Source organism: Cajanus cajan, chromosome 5 (genome assembly GCF_000230855.2).
Source record: "Cajanus cajan strain Asha chromosome 5, NIPB_CcT2T_4, whole genome shotgun sequence".
Lineage (NCBI taxonomy): Eukaryota > Viridiplantae > Streptophyta > Magnoliopsida > Fabales > Fabaceae > Cajanus > Cajanus cajan.
In genome coordinates, this window is record NC_138521.1 from 59,086,214 (window position 1) to 59,104,737 (window position 18,524).

At 33.8% G+C, this 18,524-nt stretch overlaps 2 protein-coding genes across 2 annotated transcripts; one reads left to right on the forward strand and one right to left on the reverse strand.

The window, feature by feature from the left end:
* Positions 1–2,009: 2,009 nt before the first annotated feature.
* LOC109811681 (AAA-ATPase ASD, mitochondrial) lies at positions 2,010–3,959 on the forward strand. Its single transcript, XM_020375479.3, has one exon. It carries the CDS (start codon positions 2,181–2,183, stop codon positions 3,711–3,713), a length of 1,533 nt encoding a protein of 510 aa, XP_020231068.1. The 5' UTR covers positions 2,010–2,180; the 3' UTR covers positions 3,714–3,959.
* Positions 3,960–5,223: 1,264 nt separating this feature from the next.
* On the reverse strand, positions 5,224–15,252 carry LOC109811677 (DDT domain-containing protein DDR4). Its single transcript, XM_020375472.3, has 12 exons — positions 14,548–15,252; positions 14,357–14,467; positions 12,166–12,252; positions 12,035–12,072; positions 11,873–11,954; positions 11,395–11,501; positions 11,119–11,284; positions 9,902–9,994; positions 9,621–9,744; positions 6,670–6,712; positions 6,363–6,548; positions 5,224–6,279 (listed from the first exon to the last, which is right to left on the reverse strand). Exons 1-12 carry the CDS (start codon positions 14,884–14,886, stop codon positions 5,532–5,534), a joined length of 2,124 nt encoding a protein of 707 aa, XP_020231061.1. The 5' UTR covers positions 14,887–15,252; the 3' UTR covers positions 5,224–5,531.
* Between the last annotated feature and the right edge of the window lie 3,272 nt (positions 15,253–18,524).

Here is an 18,524-nt window from a genome sequence, read left to right on the forward strand (position 1 = left end):
TTTTGAGAGACACTAATTAATAATAATGGCTCTATATAAGAAAGTGGCTTAATTTGTTCAACAATTTTATGTTCCGCTACCGAATTCCGCGTCCCATAACACCGGATTCATCTTAAAAAAAAACACAAACAAAATCTTAGGATAAAATAATGTAAAAGGAAACAAAGATATATAATTTATATGAACGACTTGTTGTAGTTCACTGCTTCAATACCACTTAATTTGGATAGTGTCCTTATTAATAATATTTTCGTTTAAAGAGGAGGAACCGAGGAAGGTTATACATGAAGCACAATTGCATAATTTTTTTATAATATTTGTTTATCCTTCTATCGCATCATCTATTTTATTCTATTCTACACTTATCTCTTCCTATTTCTTTCTTATTCATATAAAAAATATATTTAACGAAAAGAATTTCTCGTTAATCAAAGTTATTATAACCCCAAAAGGCCTATTCCCACTGGCCACGTAAGTTTTGGATTCTTTATTAAATGGGGCTCTATAATGGAGAATGGTTGTTAGATAATTGAATTAGAAATACAACTATCTAATTTCTACGAATAAAATGTTTATCTATGATCAATGGATTAGCTAAAATAAAATGAAAAGGGTATCAAGTGTCAACCCAGCCTGTTCAAATTTCAAAGGTGGCAGGTATGAGGCTTCACATGGGCATTACTGTAAGTGTGAAGAGATTCTGCTGAACTGTCCAATGCTAGCCTAGGGACATATCACACATAGAACAACTATGTTCAATTCCATTTTTTTTCTTTCAGCCAAATAAATATTCTCTTCAATATATTTCCATTTTAAGATATCTTTTCTACGGTGGCAGATTTCTTCTTTCTTCACCCCAGCAAAATTACAATCACATTATCTAATTTTCTTTCTTAAGTTACAAATTTAGTCTTGAACAAGATAATAGATTGACGATTAGATGTACTAGAATGTTGTCGTATGTAACAGAATCCTACTCTCTTAAACATTAATTCCAACTTTCATATTTAATTGTTCCACATTTGTTTGGTGATTCGCTGGGTTATTTACAAACTCAAGTTAAGATCTCAAACAAACTACTCACAACACACACCTGTAGGTTAACCCGTTTTGGTTTAGAAGCTGAAAAGTGAAGAACTTATTCAACAAGGCAGAGAAAAAGAAAATGAATTCGTTTTGTGTTCTAAATTCTTTTATTCTAGAAAAGGAAACATAATTACAAAAAAAAATTACTCTGGAGGCATTAATTTGATGACCTCAAGGTTCTTTGCATTATTATTAATAAGCGAATATCCGTCAAGCATTTTATTTCTTTATTTTTAACTTCCGCCATACATTTTGAACCGCAAATTTAATTTTATAATAACGGTTAGTGGAAAAAATTTAAAAACTGGATAAGAAACAAACATCTAACATTGATCTAATTTGGAAAACATTAGTGGTGTAACTTTATTAACTTGAATCATGCTTGTCTCTGTGTTATGTTTCAACAAGTTGAGGAAAATGACAAGAACTGAATGAAACAATAAGAAGTAGACACACATAATTACATGAAATTAAGTAATATGAAGTCGTCGGTCTTAGTAGAACTGAAATTAGTCCCCTTAAATAAAATAATCAAATTTTCTGACAGAAATGAATTATTAATAAAATTGATAAATTCTTCGAACCTATGGTCACCAAAAATAAAGAAAAGTAATGTGAGCATGAGAAGGACCCCATTATGTGTTATGTTGAGAAGGCCGTCAGCTCCATTGACAAGCAAGTAGTAACCTCAACAGAGAGTTTCACTAGTCAATTCAATAGTCATGATAGGGGCCACATTTGTTTTGTTATGGTATTTGCTGAGTTTTAGAGCTTTCTTTCCCTGCAGTGTCCAATAAGACACAACATACCATGAATCAGCTAATAATTTTAGCCTCTTGGACCACCTTCCACATAGTCCCACCAAATCAAAAACACCTAGTGGAACCTAATATTCTATCTCACTTGTCCTTTTCCCAATTTAAAAATACTCCACACTGCCTTCACTAGTGTCATTTGACTCATTTTGGTTATAAACACTTCTTTCTCAATTCTCATCCCCAACCCACTCACTCATTGCTTTTTTCTTTTCCCCTCACCTTTTCATAAACTAATTTAACTCTCACCCCTTCAAAGAAAATTTGATCAACTCGACCATGAAGATGAGTGAGATGTGGACAACAATGGGGTCAACCTTGGCCAGCTTCATGTTCTTGTGGACGATCATGAGACAATACTGTCCTTACGAGGTTCAACGTTTCTTCGAGAAGTACACACATAGGATCATGAGTTACTTCTACCCTTACATTAGAATCTCTTTCCATGAGTACATGGGGGACAGGCTTAAGCGCAGTGAGGCCTATGCAGCTGTGGAGGCATACCTCAGTACCAACACATCAAAGAGTGCTAAAAGGCTCAAAGCTGAGATGGGAAAGGATAGTAGCAACTTGGTGTTGACTATGGATGAGTATGAGAGAGTAACCGATGATTTCAAAGGTGTAAAAGTTTGGTGGGTCAGTAACAAAGTTATGTCACCAACAAGGTCCCCAATGTCTTACTATCCTGAACAAGAGAAAAGGTTCTACAAGCTCACTTTTCACAACAAGTATAGGGACATCATAACGGGGTCATATTTGGAGCATGTGATGAGGGAGGGAAAGGAGATTCGATTGAGGAATAGACAAAGGAAGTTGTACACTAATAGCCCTGGCTATAAGTGGCCAAGTTACAAGCAAACCATGTGGAGTCACATTGTGTTTGAGCACCCTGCAACTTTTGACACAATGGCCATGGAGCATGAGAAGAAAAGGGAGATCATAGAGGATTTGGTGACTTTCAGCAAGAGCAAGGATTTCTATGCAAGGATTGGTAAGGCATGGAAGAGGGGGTATCTTCTATATGGCCCTCCAGGGACAGGAAAATCAACCATGATTGCTGCAATGGCCAATTTGTTGGCCTATGATGTGTATGACTTGGAGCTCACAGCAGTGAAGGACAACACTGAGCTGAGGAAGCTTCTGATTGAGACCACTAGTAAGTCTATAATTGTTATTGAGGACATTGATTGCTCTCTTGATCTCACAGGGCAGAGGAAAAAGAAGGGAGAAAAGTTGTCAGAAGATGAGAATGAGAAGGATGTTGTTGTTAGGAAAGAGGGCAAGGACGAAGGAGGGAGTGGTGGAAGCAAAGTCACACTCTCAGGGCTATTGAATTTCATTGATGGAATTTGGTCTGCTTGTGGTGGAGAGAGGTTGATTGTGTTCACAACAAACTATGTGGAGAAGCTTGATCCTGCTCTCATTAGGAGGGGGAGAATGGACAAGCATATTCAACTCTCTTATTGCACTTTTGATGGCTTTAAAGTGCTTGCTAATAACTACTTGAAGCTTGAAACTCATCCTTTGTTTGACACTATTGAGAGGCTAATTGGGGAGGTTAAGATCACACCAGCTGATGTTGCTGAAAATCTCATGCCTAAGTCTCCACTGGATGATGCTCACAAGTGTCTCTCAAACTTGATTGAAGCGCTTGAGGAAGCTGCAGAAGCCGAGGAGCTGAGGCAGAGTGGAACCATTGAGGAGGAACTTGTTCAGCAAAATGGGTCCCTTAAGGAAAATGGTGAGGTTCCAGGGGATAAAGTAGATCAAGGAATGAATCAGTGCCATCGATGGATCGTTAATGCTACATGATGTTGTGTAATGGAAAATCTGGCATGAGGGCAGACACATTTCTCATTGTACTATGTATCTATGTTAGTCAAGAATCAAGACCATGAGATGATTAAAAAAGGAGGGGTTGTATACTTGAATGCTTTGGTTTGGTTCAGATTGTAATCTAGCATCTGAGATCTTTGGTATCCTTGTAAATCCTCCTACTTTTGGGATTAATTTTGAACTTGTATCAGAGAGTTAATAAAATATATTATTATTGGGATAGGTCCCTCCCTAATTGTTATTTTTTTTCCCTTGAAACAACTTGCTGTTATAGTGGCTTCAATATTGCAACATATAATATAATACGAAGATTTCGGCGGATAAGCAAATTTTAGTTTCATATTTTGTGAGAACATAATGGAACCTTATATTATATAGGATATTGCTGAATAAGAGAGGAGAGAGGTCAAGTTAACGCTGAAGAGGGAAAAACACTTTTTTTTCCTATGCTTTTCAGCAAATGTGTATAGAGATTGCACAAACGGAAAAACAAACATGCTCTGATGATCAGAGGGTGAAGGAGAGGGGTCTTAAAATGTCTCATTTTGATAAAAATATGGCCACAATATTCTGAGATTTGCACAATCCCACTTTCTTGAACAATTGTTTTAAAAATGAGCTATATATGATCGACCTGTCCTTAATAAAAAGGAAGAAAAAAAAGACAAAAATAACAAAATTTGAATGAAAGAACTATGCATTGCATAAACATTTTTTGAGTAAAATTTTAAAATATAAATATAAAATATAAAATAATTGAGATAAAAAAAATTAAATTGAAGAAATTTATTTAAGAATATATAAGTAATTGAGATATAGACAAACAAAAAAAACTAAGAAATAGAAAATAATTATTATGAGAGGTTGGATATAATATGGATGAAGTCCTAAAATTGAATAACAGCGAAATCATTATATACCAAAAGAAAGTGAGTATTTAAAAAATGATAACACTTGACATAGAAAGTTAATACAAGTAATTAATAATTTAAAAATTTAAAAAGAAAATGATATAATGGTGAAACAAAAATAGAGAGTAAAATATAAAAATATTCTTACTCTCAAAAATAAAGAGCTAGAGATATATTCAGAAGACAAGATTAAGAATCCTAAAAATAACTTATATGGTCATTTCACTGCTCACATCTCAATGTTGGTTCTACACAGTATTATATTCCCTCGTGAATTGAAATTGGTAAAGCGATTGTTAATCAACACAACTCTAATAAAGTAATAGTACCTTTGATAAAAAACAACACACGTATTGCCACTTGTATTGAGTACTTGACAACAATCTGTTAAGCAATATAGCATTAGACCGGCGTCATTGTTGATTGTGTTAAAATTAAAAGCGACATACAAAAAAAATTTAAACCTAATAAAACGTTACTATTGGAATATTAAAAATAAAAGACGAAAATCTATATGCTCTATTGTAGTGCTAATCAGAATAAAATTCAAGAAAAAAAGATAGTACAGGGAGGGCTTGTTAATCTGAAAGGCACATCTTTTTTAAAGTTACAGTATGTTAATAGTTATTGTACAGGGATTGGACGGGCTAAATAAAGCCCAGCAATTTCTCATTCATTTTGGAGGACCCTTTGAATGTAAAAATACTAAAAAAAATGACTACCTAATCTACATAACTCAGTATTCTCACGCTGCTTCTGGTTGTGCCATAGGAAGAGACCTGATCATAACTTCCTCTGGCGTTTATAACAAAATTTATAGTTCTATTATCATACACATTGGCTTCCCTGATATAAAACTACAATCCCAGCAGAATGGAAAGCTTCAGTAATCATTGTCTTCATCTTTCATTATTGAGTTTGGACCATCATCAAAACCAGTGCTAGGGGCAAGCTCATTCAAATCAAGGAAGCGTCTCTTTCCTGTGTTCTCAACTTCCTCCTGACCAGGACTACTTGATTTTTCAGGAGGTTGGTTTTGTTCATTCTCTTCTACTGCAGGATAAGTAACAGGCTCATCTACTTTCATTTCTTGTTCTTCATCATCACTGCCATCTGAATCTTCACTTTCCATCATGTATTGACCATTCTCACTCGAATCTGAGTGATCAACTGATGTATTAGACTTCTCAGATTTAATAAACTCTGTTTCTGATTCTGACGCCTCATATTGCCGGTAATTTATACGATTTTTAGTAGACCTCTTGCTGCGTCTTAGACCTGATTGAATCTCACCCACAGACCTGAGTTTGGTTTCTCTCCTAGTTCGGCCATGCAACTGTTTGACCTTGCGGGGTTTGTCACTATCCTCACTGATGCTCAAGGAATCATCATCATCATCATCCTCCTCCTCTTCTTCATCTTCTTCATTGTAGTCATCCCACTGATATTCTTCATCTCCTTCAGAACTACTAGAAGACTTTCTTTTCTGCTTGCGTTTCTTGAGATACTCTTCATCATATACAGCTTCTCCAACAATTTCTTCATCGCTGTCAGAGTCTGCCTCATTATCTGATAGTTCTTCAACAAAGTCTCTTTCTGAGTACCGCTTAGGTTTCTGTCTTCGACGATTGCTAATGTTAAAATGAAAAGATTAGTGAAACTTAGAAAGAAAACATCTACTTGAACATACTTGAAAGAAACAAAAACTGCACACCTTCGATCCAAAGTGTCAGTTTCATGATCTTCCTTATCATCATCAGATTCAGGTGATTCAGGAGATGATATACCAAAATTCAGATCTTGTGTGGCCTGCGGAGGACCATATTCACCATCAGTCAAAGCTTCAGGTTTTGCTACTGATTCTCTCCTGGGCATACGTTCTGGAGATGGCTGTTTCTGCCTGACAATGGAAGAAACAGAGACATAAGCCACGAGTACATGACAAGGGTGAACGAGTATGACCAACCTATCTCCATCCCCATAATACACATATCGAAGTGGGAAAGGATATAAGCACGTACTTGGTTACTTTAATTGCCTCATTGATTGATCGATCAAAATCATCTGCAACAAATAACAATAAATTCAAACGTTAGGTTAGAGTAAAAGAAGCACGCAGTGGTTTCTGAGTGTGTAAATTGATTCAAGTCCAATCAAAAAGAAAATCAAGGAGTTCAGACATAACAATTTGAACAAAACCACTAGGAGAGGGTTAGATGCGAGTGTTTTGGGTAATTTGCAAGACGTCATAGGTACAAGAGATCAAATTCAAAATAAAAATTAAAAAAAAATGGACACAATTATATCTTTGTTGAGTGTCTTTTATTCATGAATTACACTCAACTTTTGGTACTCTTTTTGGATAAATTGTAAATATATATATGATAATTTAACTCTAATTAGGAAGAATTAAGTTTATATTAAAAGATAGAAGAGTAGTAAAAAATTAATGATGATTTCCCTCATTTTTTGCAGAAAATTTAGGAAGACAAAATTCCACAGCCATAGCTGTGGTTCTGGAGCTATAGCTGTGGAAATCTGGGAAGAAATCAGAAGGTCAGAAAGTTGCAGTTATAGCTGTGGAAATCTGGAATGCAAATTTAAGGGTCCAGAGACTTGAAACTAAAGCTGTGGGCTCACAGCTAGAGCCATGGAACACTAGAGATTGAGAGAGAGCACCAGAGAGTCATAGCCATAGCTGTGAAATTCACAGCTAAAGCGTTGGAAGTTCCTTAAACTTGAAGGAGTTTCCACAGCTATGGTTGTAAAATCACAGCTGCAGCTGTGAAGCTTACTTCACCTTGAAAGAGTTCTCACAGCCATAGCTGTGAATCTACAGCTGCAGGGGTGAGCTTAAAAATTACAATTCTTCCCTTGTTTTAAAGTTGATATAAAAGGGAAACGAGGGGGATTTTTGTGGAGGAGGAAAACAGAGAGAAAAACAAGAGCTGGGAGCACACGAGGAAGAAAGAACAGAGTGAGAACGAAGATTTGGAGGCTGGATCACTTGGGAACGAGAATCAACTCCTTTTCTTCATCTCTTCCTTTGTAATTTCTTCTTCCACTCCTTTGATCTTGTAAATGGCCATGAGGGGCTAAATCTTTGAGGATTGGTTTGGATGTAACTACTAACTCTTCTTCTTCTTAAATATATATATGCATTTCATTTTCATTACTTGTGCTTGATTCTTCTCTTAATGCTTATATCGGCTTGATCACCCGTTGTATGATTTTTGATTTTTTAATCCAGTTAGAAAACGTTTTTAAAAACCCGAACTGAATCTTGCACCTAAACATCTCTTGCTCTAGGAATAGACTTGATTTGTTTAGTCACCTTGTTCAACTCATTGTTCTTAATGCAAAGTGTTAATTTCAAAACATAGAGGAATCATGTTTTAGATTAATCACTTTAGGATTCAACTTTGAGGGATCTTGTTGAATTACTAAATGAACGTGGAAGTCATGAAATTGAAATCATATTTATTTTAAGAAGATTTAAGAGTTAGTAAGTACTCCTGAGTCCAATCCTCGCTTCTTATAATTGTTCTTATAAATTTTACATTATCGTTTTATTTTACTTCACATTAATTCACATTCAATCATATCAATGTTTTTTTATTGGATCATTAGAGTAAGAATTACTAAATTCTCAAATCCTTGAGGATGATACTTAAATACTACATCGAAACTTGGTCCGCTTGTCAAGTGGAGTGATTGCAAAAACCTCACCAATCTTTCACAGAATGCCAATGTACGAAATTGCATCTTGCATAATAATGTGACAATGAAAAATCTACTAGGGAGGATACAACTGGTGCGACATTTTTTTGGATCTTGAACCACCATGATTTGAAAAAGTAAAATCTACAACCATTGCAATAACGGGGAGGGTGCATGTACAGTTTTACCTTCATGAGGGGAGTTGTTTCCATGCCTAAAACCAGGGACCACCAAATCACAAGGTCGAAATCTTACCATTACTAAAAGGCTTACCCACTTAAAGTACCCAAGAAATGAGTATGAAATAAAGAATCTACGTTTTTACTAAAAACCCTATAACATGTTGAAACAGAATGACTATGGTAGACAGGAAAAATTCAATAGGACATTATTTATCAGATTGGGGCTCGTTGGATGATCCAAAAACAGAGCCACAATCAGATAGTTCCACTGCAGTATCCCTGTTAGTAGCACTGGCAGCCCCCAGGCCATTGGGTTACTACTAAAACAGACATTCCCCAAGAAGCATAATATAGATATGATTTAAAGGATCCAGCCTAAGTGCTTTCAAATAATAGGAGGTACCTGGGGCCTAAGTAAAATCACAGATACTCTTCTTATTTTTATTTATTTATTGTTGAAACTATAATATTTAGGTAGGAAAAGGGGGAAATAATATTATTCTATTAAATCAATGAATTCCAATCATTGATCCAGCCTAAGTGCTTTCAAATAATAGGAGGTACCTGGGGCCTAAGTAAAACCACAGAAACTCTTTTTTTTTGTTGAAACTATAGTATTTAGGTAGGAAAAGGGGGCAATGATATTATTCTATTAAATCAATGAATTCCAATCATGTTTTACAAAATACTGATTCAAAGGCCCTATTTATTCTAAATTTCTAATAATTAGGTCAAGTACTAGAATAGAATTACTAGAAGAAGCCCAAGCTCAATAATACAACAAATTTATTATTCTTAATTAAATAAGAAAACAAATCAGGAAATATCAGGAAACAACTCCCCAGATTGCTCCCTTGATATAAAGATCACGTGAGATGATCTAAAACATTCAATGATAGAATCAAGATACTTATGAGATTTTTAAGATGTTCCAACATTTATAAAGAAGTGCGGACTAATAGACAAACTACAGTTGTTTAATCAAAATTCAAATCAACCTTATGTAAGCATCAACTATCAATACAATGAAAACATTGGCTCCAATTGTAATTAAATTTTCTTGCTCTTACCAAAAGTGTAGGTAACAGGTTTCCTGTCGCGAAGAGAACGCCCAGGACCAAGCCCATCCACAACCAAGTAATTATCAAGAAGAAGAGCTTCTCTTTGTTGCTTTTTCAGCAACCTCTCCTTCTTCTGTGCCAACCAAATCAATTTGGTATCAGTTCAAAATATAATTAAGAACCTACAAGGACCATAAATCAAGATTTTTTTTTTATTTAAAAAGAAAAGGCAATTTCGAATTCAATTTTACAAACACCAGTTCTTCTCAATCTTTTCAACCCTAGAATACCTTATGAACTTTCTCAATTTCAGGAAGCATGTCTATCTTCAGCCTTTTCCCCACAGATACCTCTGTTCTGTTTTTACTTGAGAAAAGCTTCTCCTGTGGGAGCAGATGAAAGAATTGATTTAATTCATAAATGACACAGCTCAATGTAACGAAAAAGAAGATGCAATTCATAATAAGAACAGGGTAAGGGGTACACGATTCTTTGTTTTTTGTTCTTAACTTACTGAAAATGACAAAAATAAGGGTGAATCCAATCATCTGAATGAAGTTTTATGTACTAAATAACATCAACCAAAGAGCAAAATCATCAAACAATTGAACAAGACAAATGCTTCCACATTGAACATCTGATCTCATTAAACAATAGCAATAGCTAACTTTGACCTCTATGGTTTGCATTATAGATGAAGACCGCACTGAGTATGATAAAGGTTTAGCTACATAATGTTTGCTTGTGAGATCAAATAACTTTCTGATTGGTTTAGAATCAGGTATTATGAAACCTATATAACAAAGCAACAAAGATGTCTTGGAACTTTGAGAATCACCCATATGATTGAAGTATTTCCCTGCCTGTGTAGGAACTGCTAAATCCAATAAGTACTAATTAAAAAAAAGAAAAGAAAAGAAAGAGAAAAAACTGCATTTATTTAGCAAGTTATTAAATAAAAGAAAATCCTTGCAGAAATTTCAGAAATCAAACTTCATAACTTCATATGTTTGCTTCTCCAGTATTATTCTCAATGTCTTTTTCCTTCACAGATATCTAACAGTATAATTTTTCCATTTTCTCATTTATGCATGTATATCCTAAAGGGTGTCATTCATTTTCTTATAGCTGCTTATTTCAATCCACTTTAGTAAATTCCTCTCTCTAGTATAACAATAATATCATGCAAGTTTTCACTTGATTTATAACTGGATTCTGGTAAGTTGTGAATCTAACATATTCAGAATTCAAGGTCAATACATAATTTGGATTTCCAACTAAGTTAAAGTTTTGTACCTTAACAAAGAAGTATAATTGTTTTGTGTTTTCCAACATAACAAAGCAGTTATGTAATTTACTTTTAAACTTGTTAAGTGATCATTATCTAAACCCCAAATATATGTCCCAACTCTAATCAAGCCATCCAACAATTACATCAAACATGCTTGTTTTAAGTAATAAGTTACACGTTAAAATGAATGTAGATCAACCAGCTTTAGTAACTTACAGAAACATCTTGAAATTCATCAAGATTGGTAGCAACGGCTTCCCACTGGTATGATGTACTAGAAAGAACCTGGGAACCTCTTGCTTTCCCTTTCTTCATTTGAATCACTTCAGTTTTCCTTATTTCTCGATACAACCTATGACCAATAATGGGGTCACCTTCATACCTACACTAATCAAATTTCAAAATGAATAAAACCAGACTTAAATGTACAATACCTTCTAATATAACATTTCAAAATTTGACCATGATGACACAAAAAGAAAAGTTTATTACCAATAAGAAATTCCACGTGAATCACCTCCAATACGCTCTTTACAGAATGTTGAAAGTTGAACACCATGTTTAATTGAGTCATCAATATAACTTCGAATATCTTCTTGCTGCAAAATATTACTCAAATTTGATCATTACATAACTCGTACAATACAAAAACGGATAACAGAGTAAGACCATTTGGGGAATTGTGGATGCACCCAGTGAGTTTTGATCTTGGGGCCCAGCTTCCCTGACCCCTTAAAAAATCTTGACCTAAACAGACACAGAAGTCGTTGGCCCTTAAAGAAAGAAAATAGAACATAGCCACACGTATATGTGGATTGTAATATATAACATGACAATACATTGATGCTGACTATAACAACTTGTTAGAAGCACAAGCATATCAGCCTCGTTTATGTGAAAGATAGAAGAAGCAAAGCAAAATAAGCCAAAACAAAGAGACATTGACTTGCATAGAACATAAACAGCATACCTCAACACGAATGTCACATAATGCTTTTAAGATGACAACACGGACCCCTGGATCAAGTGATTTATATACTTCAATCTCCGCCCTGTCACATTAGCATAACCTGAGACTTGAGATATATGAAGATTAAGATTCTACAGTGACAAAAATTGCATGAATACTTACCCATGTGAAGCAACAATTGGAAGATCCCCTTCAGCAACCTACATTTGAATCCATCCTCTTATTAGCTATAGAAATTGTAAAACATACACTAATATCAAATATCAGCTTGCTGATTAAATGTAACTTATTACCCAATGCCACCAATCTCTCAACTTCCTGCATAATACAGTTATCCAAGTATCACGTGTGAGTGCCATTCGTGTAATAGGAGGGATTGCCTATCAAAAAGTTTAATATATGTTATTATCAGACCAGCAGCAGTTCTGCAAACACACGGAGAAGAAAGTACTGATTTTCTAAAGGATTAGACCTTGAGAAATATCATTGCAGAAGAATTACAGCAAAATCCACAACTTTAAAGTTCAAACACCTCTTGTAAGATTTGAAACTGTACAATTACTTACTAACAGCCTTGACTTTCCCTCACTCGATTTAATAGAGACTAATGCAAGATTGATCTTTTTATAATACTCAAGTCAAAAACAAAATTTATATATACATTGTTTAAGTACCACCACTGTTTTGATACAATACATGACTCCTTAGATCAGGGACTGGTTGAGTATCCTGCCTTTAACATATATTTTTTAAGCAAAGGAACATCAATAGAGTTAAATCATAAAACTTTACGGCATATACTATTCTCACAATATTTGAATCTTTTTTGAAGCTATAGTTCAATTCAGAAAACTTTCGGTAATAATTATGTATGAGGAAGATTCTTATACCAAAGTTTAGAGAATTCTTCAAAGTTGGCCTTTCCTTTTGGTATCCAAGCCAAGGTATCAAGGTTGACAATCTCGACAGTTTACATAATTTCATTGAAACCCCGTAAACTCAAATTGTAAACTAGTAAAAGTTTACTTAATATAAAAAATATGTTATAATACTTATAAATAATATAATAACTCAACATTTCAACTCCATATTAAAGTAAAATAGCAAATTAAAATATTAAAGTAGCAATGTTTAGTAATGAATCATGAAGAATTTCACACAAGACACAAGTTCTTAAACCCTAAACAAATAAGAAACTAGAAAAAGACTAATTTTTGCTTTTAGTAACAGAGGAAGCGAGATTGCTCAGAAAGAAGTTTGCTTCCAAGTTGTATAGGTGGGGCTGACCAATCTTGTAAACTCGACAATTATTATGAGTTGTCCCTCGAGATTGACAACCATACAAGGTTTATATCACTCCTTGAAAAAGTACCTTTGAGATTGATTTGCATCCAGATACCAGAACATTATGAACAAGGCCAAAGTCAACACACATGGATAAACACAAACAAAGCCTCAAAACTCGTGCAAATTGTTTTGGAGCTTGAAACCATTTCATACAGAAAACACTCATTTTTTTTCCTTAAAGTGACAAATGCATGGAATAAACAAACTTTTTGGTTTCATCCCACGCTTCAGCAGGGAAATGGGCCTTTAGATCAGCATACGACAACCCCCACACGTCCCCAATTTAACACTCATGGAGATGAAAGGAACAATGCAAGTTCAAATTTATCTTTTAGCTAGTGAAGAAAGGGTTTCTCATACTTGTAATAAAAACCTCCAATCAAGTATCTGCTCTCTACTTACAAATCTCTGTCAACCTCAAGCATGCAATTCAGTCACAAAAATGATAAGTTTATAACCATCTCAGAATATTATATTTGTCAAATTCATTGATAGGTCATCAATCATTAATGTAATTTGTGACCAAAAACAGCAAGCCTTCAATTTGGGATTCCTTCCATCAAATCCTGTATTACAGAATCCCATTGAATAAAGATTCATCCGCATTCCTTAAGTTTATCATCCAGGTTCAACTCATTCACTTAGAAAATGTAGGCAAGATCTCACCTTTGTCATAAAAACATTCCCGAGACATATCATTACTTGTATGGTTGCACTAAAACTAAACAACACCAATGCAAAATGTCTGTCTAATCCATTCTACTCTCTCTCAACCGCAGCACCTTCCCATGAACATATTATAATTTATAATTACACTTCCCCACTACATAACTCTGAAATCTCTCTTACAGTTAAGCATCCAACCCAACCAGGTTATAAAACTATATTCTGCACTTTAAGGTCCAAAGTTGCAGTATAGACATTCAAAAGAAGTAAATTCAGCACAGAACAGAAAGAAACACGACAATAGAATACTAATTAAACCCGTGCAGTGTAAACACCACAACAACCACTAGACATACTCAATCCGCACAGATGAAGACCTAAATTCACAGAAGAGAAAAGAAATGCCATAAACATGAACAAAGGACCAAACACCAAACTCAAAGGAAAACAAAAACCAAAAAAACAACCAACCTTTAGCAAAGGCATGTGAATATGAAACAAAGTATCGTTCGGAGTAAGAAGAGCTGTCTCGAACTCTTCCGCAGAGAATTCCAACGAGATATTCAAAAGAGGCCTAAACAGCTGCAACAAAGCACAACATTTCAACAAACACAAAAAACGCACAAACACTCCGAAGAGAAACATCACACTTCGAAGCTCACATGCAAGAAATTCAGCACGGAAGCGAACTCCCACATGGCCCGCAGGCCCCACCGCGGCAACCGCGACGGCGACGGCGGCTCCACCAGCGCCGTCACGATCTTGCTGCATTGCGAGGGCGGCGGCGGCGGCGAGACCTCCTTCTTCGCCGGCGAGGAATGGAGTCGAGAGGCGGCGCGCATGGTGCAGGCGCGGGACGGGCGGGTGCTCCTGGTGACGACGGGAGGAGCGGCGGCGGTTTCCTCCTTTGAATCGGAGTCGTGGTTTGGGGGATTGGGCTCCGGCTCCGGCTCCGGCGAGGATCGTTGGGCGGGACGCGAAGGAGAAGATCCGTTGGACATGACGATGAAGAATTGAATATCAGACGAGGGTTTAGGGAAATTAGAGTGAGATTACATGTAGAGGATCATGTTAGAAAGAGCAAAAAAAATGAAAAGAAAAGAAAAAAGGGAGAGGGAGAGGGAGATGGGAAGGACCAAAGGGTCCAATCCGAACCCTCAAATTCACTGGTGGTTGTACTCTATCAGATGAACATGTCACTGCTAAACTCTCGAGAGAGGGACTATTACTCCTCACTGCCACTGTTCCACCCACAACTCTCCTATTTCTTTCTTTCGTTTCAGCTTAGATTTCGTTTCACCTTTAGTCAATCGGTAAAAATAATAAATTCTACTCTCTTTTTTGGTTGTTATATGTTGACTGTGTTTACTTTGGCTTTCCTTACTCCTGCACTGTTTCTCTTTTTATAGTCAAGATTTCTAAGACCTTGTTTGGATAAGGTTTAGTATTTGAGATTTTTAAGCACGTGTTAGATAAATGTTACTCCACTATAAATGTGGAGTCAATGTTATTTACTTAACTTATCAAAAGCTAAAACCAAACATATTATTTACAAACAAGAAATTGTAATTTATCTGACAGAAAAATCTAATTGTTGAAGTTGAACAATTTCGACATGCGGATTTCATTCCCTTTTTGGCTTAGAAAGGAAGACAAGGTTGCAATATTTTTGCAAGCAAATTCATTAGTAGAATAAAAGTTCAAAGCTAGATTCAGAAAGAAAACAAGTTGAACCACCTTTTCGCCAAAAGTGAATAATATTATGTTGTATTCTCCTATGATGATATTCATAAGTCTTTCCCCTACGATCAATGTTTTGTTAAGTGTAAGTTTAATAATTGCAGAGGAAGGGAGGGGGGCCTATAAAACTACAGTTAACACTAGGTTTTCTCCTGTGCATGTGGGGCATAATATGCTCATCATCACCATGCACATGGACATAACTAGATTCACTTATGTGTTAGTTACTCATTACTGGTAATGATGCAGAAAAGAACCACATAATTTTTTTGTTAAAAAAAATGTAATTCTGGGAAGACCAAGTTTTATTCCCAACCCATACTGTGCTTCTATGTTTTTATCGCCCGTGTAATTAGCTTTACCAAGAAACTTGGAGACATTCCTTTTTTTCTTCTGTGTTAAAAAAAATGTATACTAAATTTGCTGAGCTTCTAGGATTGATAGATGGAGTTAATGTAGGAGACTTCCCCCAATCTTTGTCTTGAATTTTTTCTTTAATATGGGTGATAATAGCATATTTGGAAGTAATATATATGCACCCTAAATATGCATTTCAAACAAATCCACCATTTTCTTAAGCCCAAGCTTTTAAGAAGAAATGTAAATGATGAAAGCATGAAATTTGTTAGCCACTTTTTGGTTTATTTTCAAGTGGTAACTAGATTCCAAGTTCATTGTTGTGAATATTTTGAAACTGTGGAAGATGTTCCCATTGAATAAAAGGAGAAACTAGAGTCAAAAATGGAAAAAGAAATACTCATTAAAGCTATTGCCAAAGGTACGTACTAGCCTACGCAATTTGTTTGGGTCAAGTCAAATATTCTATTCGCGATATATATAATGGAACTTGACTGAACTTGACCGGGTGATCTCGGCAAGATTCTAGTAGGGTCACAATACAAATAAGTCCAAAGTATATTGGCTTAAATTAATAAAGACTTATTCTTATGTACTTTCGTAATAATAAAGTATTCAAAAATGCTAAATATGCATATTAAGTACAATATTTTAATAATAATATTAGTTAATATAAGTAGTAATAGTTTATGTCTCTTAATTAATATACACGAGATTTAAAAACTTAATTTTATATATGAAATAAATTATGTTAAAAGAGTAATATTTTGATGAAGATTAGTCATTGTATTTGATGGTAATGTTTCATATAATTACCATGATTATCAAAAAGAAAAAAGTGTTGTATTTTAAATACTTTTAACATTGTTTCTTAATTAAAATTGAAACTTTATTTTAATAACTTATGCACACCTTGAGTGTAAATGCTTATTTCCCATAATAAATTATTGATTTATATCACTATTATACTTAACTTCTTTATTATATTTGTCTACTTATATTTAATAAAATATTACTACAAATTAGGTTAATATGATATTGTAACTTTTTTTTTCTCAAAAAAATGGCATTATAGATAAGTTAATATTTTTTAATCTCAATATTATTTTTTCTAATTGTTTTCTAAAATTGAAATCTCATATCAAATTAAAAAAATGATACATGAAGAGTATATCTCTTTAATCTTTAATCTATTTATAATATAAAACATGATTTACGAAATAATACATAGTCATATCATAATATTATCTATTGCCACATCAACAAAATTATTTATGTGTCAATTTATGTGTAAATTTTTATTATATCTCTCATTTATAAATTGCTATACGCAAATCATCTTTCATTATAAATTTTAACCTAAATTATCTACTCATTTCATACTACAATCATCATAGAAAATCAAGAGTGGTATTTTCATTTTACACTACAACCATCATTAACCATCATAGGAAATGGAGGGACATGAGGGTGGTATTCTTTTTTTTTTTTCACTCTTAATTTTTTTCCTCATGCATGATTTGGGATTCGATAATCCATGTCATTTATAAGAGAAGGAGAATCACATAAGAATTTTCGCAACTAATACGACAATCAAGTTTGGGACATATAAAGATAAATTGACTAAAAAGTAAGATAAATTGATTACTTAAATCTTTTAATATTAACATCTAACATTGAAATTATAGTATTGAAATTATATGTTTCTTGAGATTTTTCAAGTTAGATAAATTCCTATACCCATTTCACGTCGAAATCATCATAGGAAATTGAAGGTAGTATTTTTTCTTCTTCACTCTTCAGTGTTAATTTTTTTCCTTGTGTATAACTTGAGACTGACAATTCATTTTGTAAAGAAAGGAAAATTACAATAAAACTACTTACATAATCAAAATCGAAACACATGAAGATTAATTAACTAAAAAATAAGGCATTTTAGTTACTCAAATCTTTTTATAACATATATGTACCATTCAAACTATTTGTTATCCGAAACTTTTTATATTAGATAAATTCCTTAAATTATGATTATTATATATATATATATATATATATATATTAATATATATTAATAATTATATTATTTTTCTGGTATTTTAGCATAAACTAAATTCAATTTTACCTTATGTAATATATTTTTATAATTTTGTATAGATTTATTTGTTAGATTTTCCAGGGAAGAAAAATTCCTTAAATTATGATATATATATATATATATATATATATATATATATATATATATATATATTAATGATTATATTATTTTTAAATATTTTAGCAGAAATTAAATTCATTTTTTTACGTTATGTACCATATTTCTTTAATTTTGTAGGAATTTCTTTTGTTATTGTTATTGAGATTTTGTTTCCTAACTTTAACTACCAATTTTGTTTCAAGAATGAATATATAAAAAAAAAATGGTTTCATGATCATTAGATATCCTGCAATGGAGTAGTGGAATATGAAAGAATAGATGAGTCAAAAGCACAAAAATGAAAAATCATCATTGGAAGAAATTTTATCAGATTTTTTAATCCAAATA

Bases quoted from the DNA above. Each gene is read 5' to 3' on its own strand.
- LOC109811681 (XM_020375479.3), top strand. From the start codon at position 2,181: ATGAAGATGAGTGAGATGTGGACAACAATGGGGTCAACCTTGGCCAGC.
- LOC109811677 (XM_020375472.3), bottom strand. From the start codon at position 14,886: ATGTCCAACGGATCTTCTCCTTCGCGTCCCGCCCAACGATCCTCGCCG. The intron at 14,468-14,547 runs GTGAGCTTCGAA...GCTTTGTTGCAG, and splicing joins CCGTGCTGAATTTCTTGCAT to CTGTTTAGGCCTCTTTTGAA. The intron at 6,280-6,362 runs GTGTGCAGTTTT...TTTTAACATTAG, and splicing joins ACTGACACTTTGGATCGAAG to CAATCGTCGAAGACAGAAAC.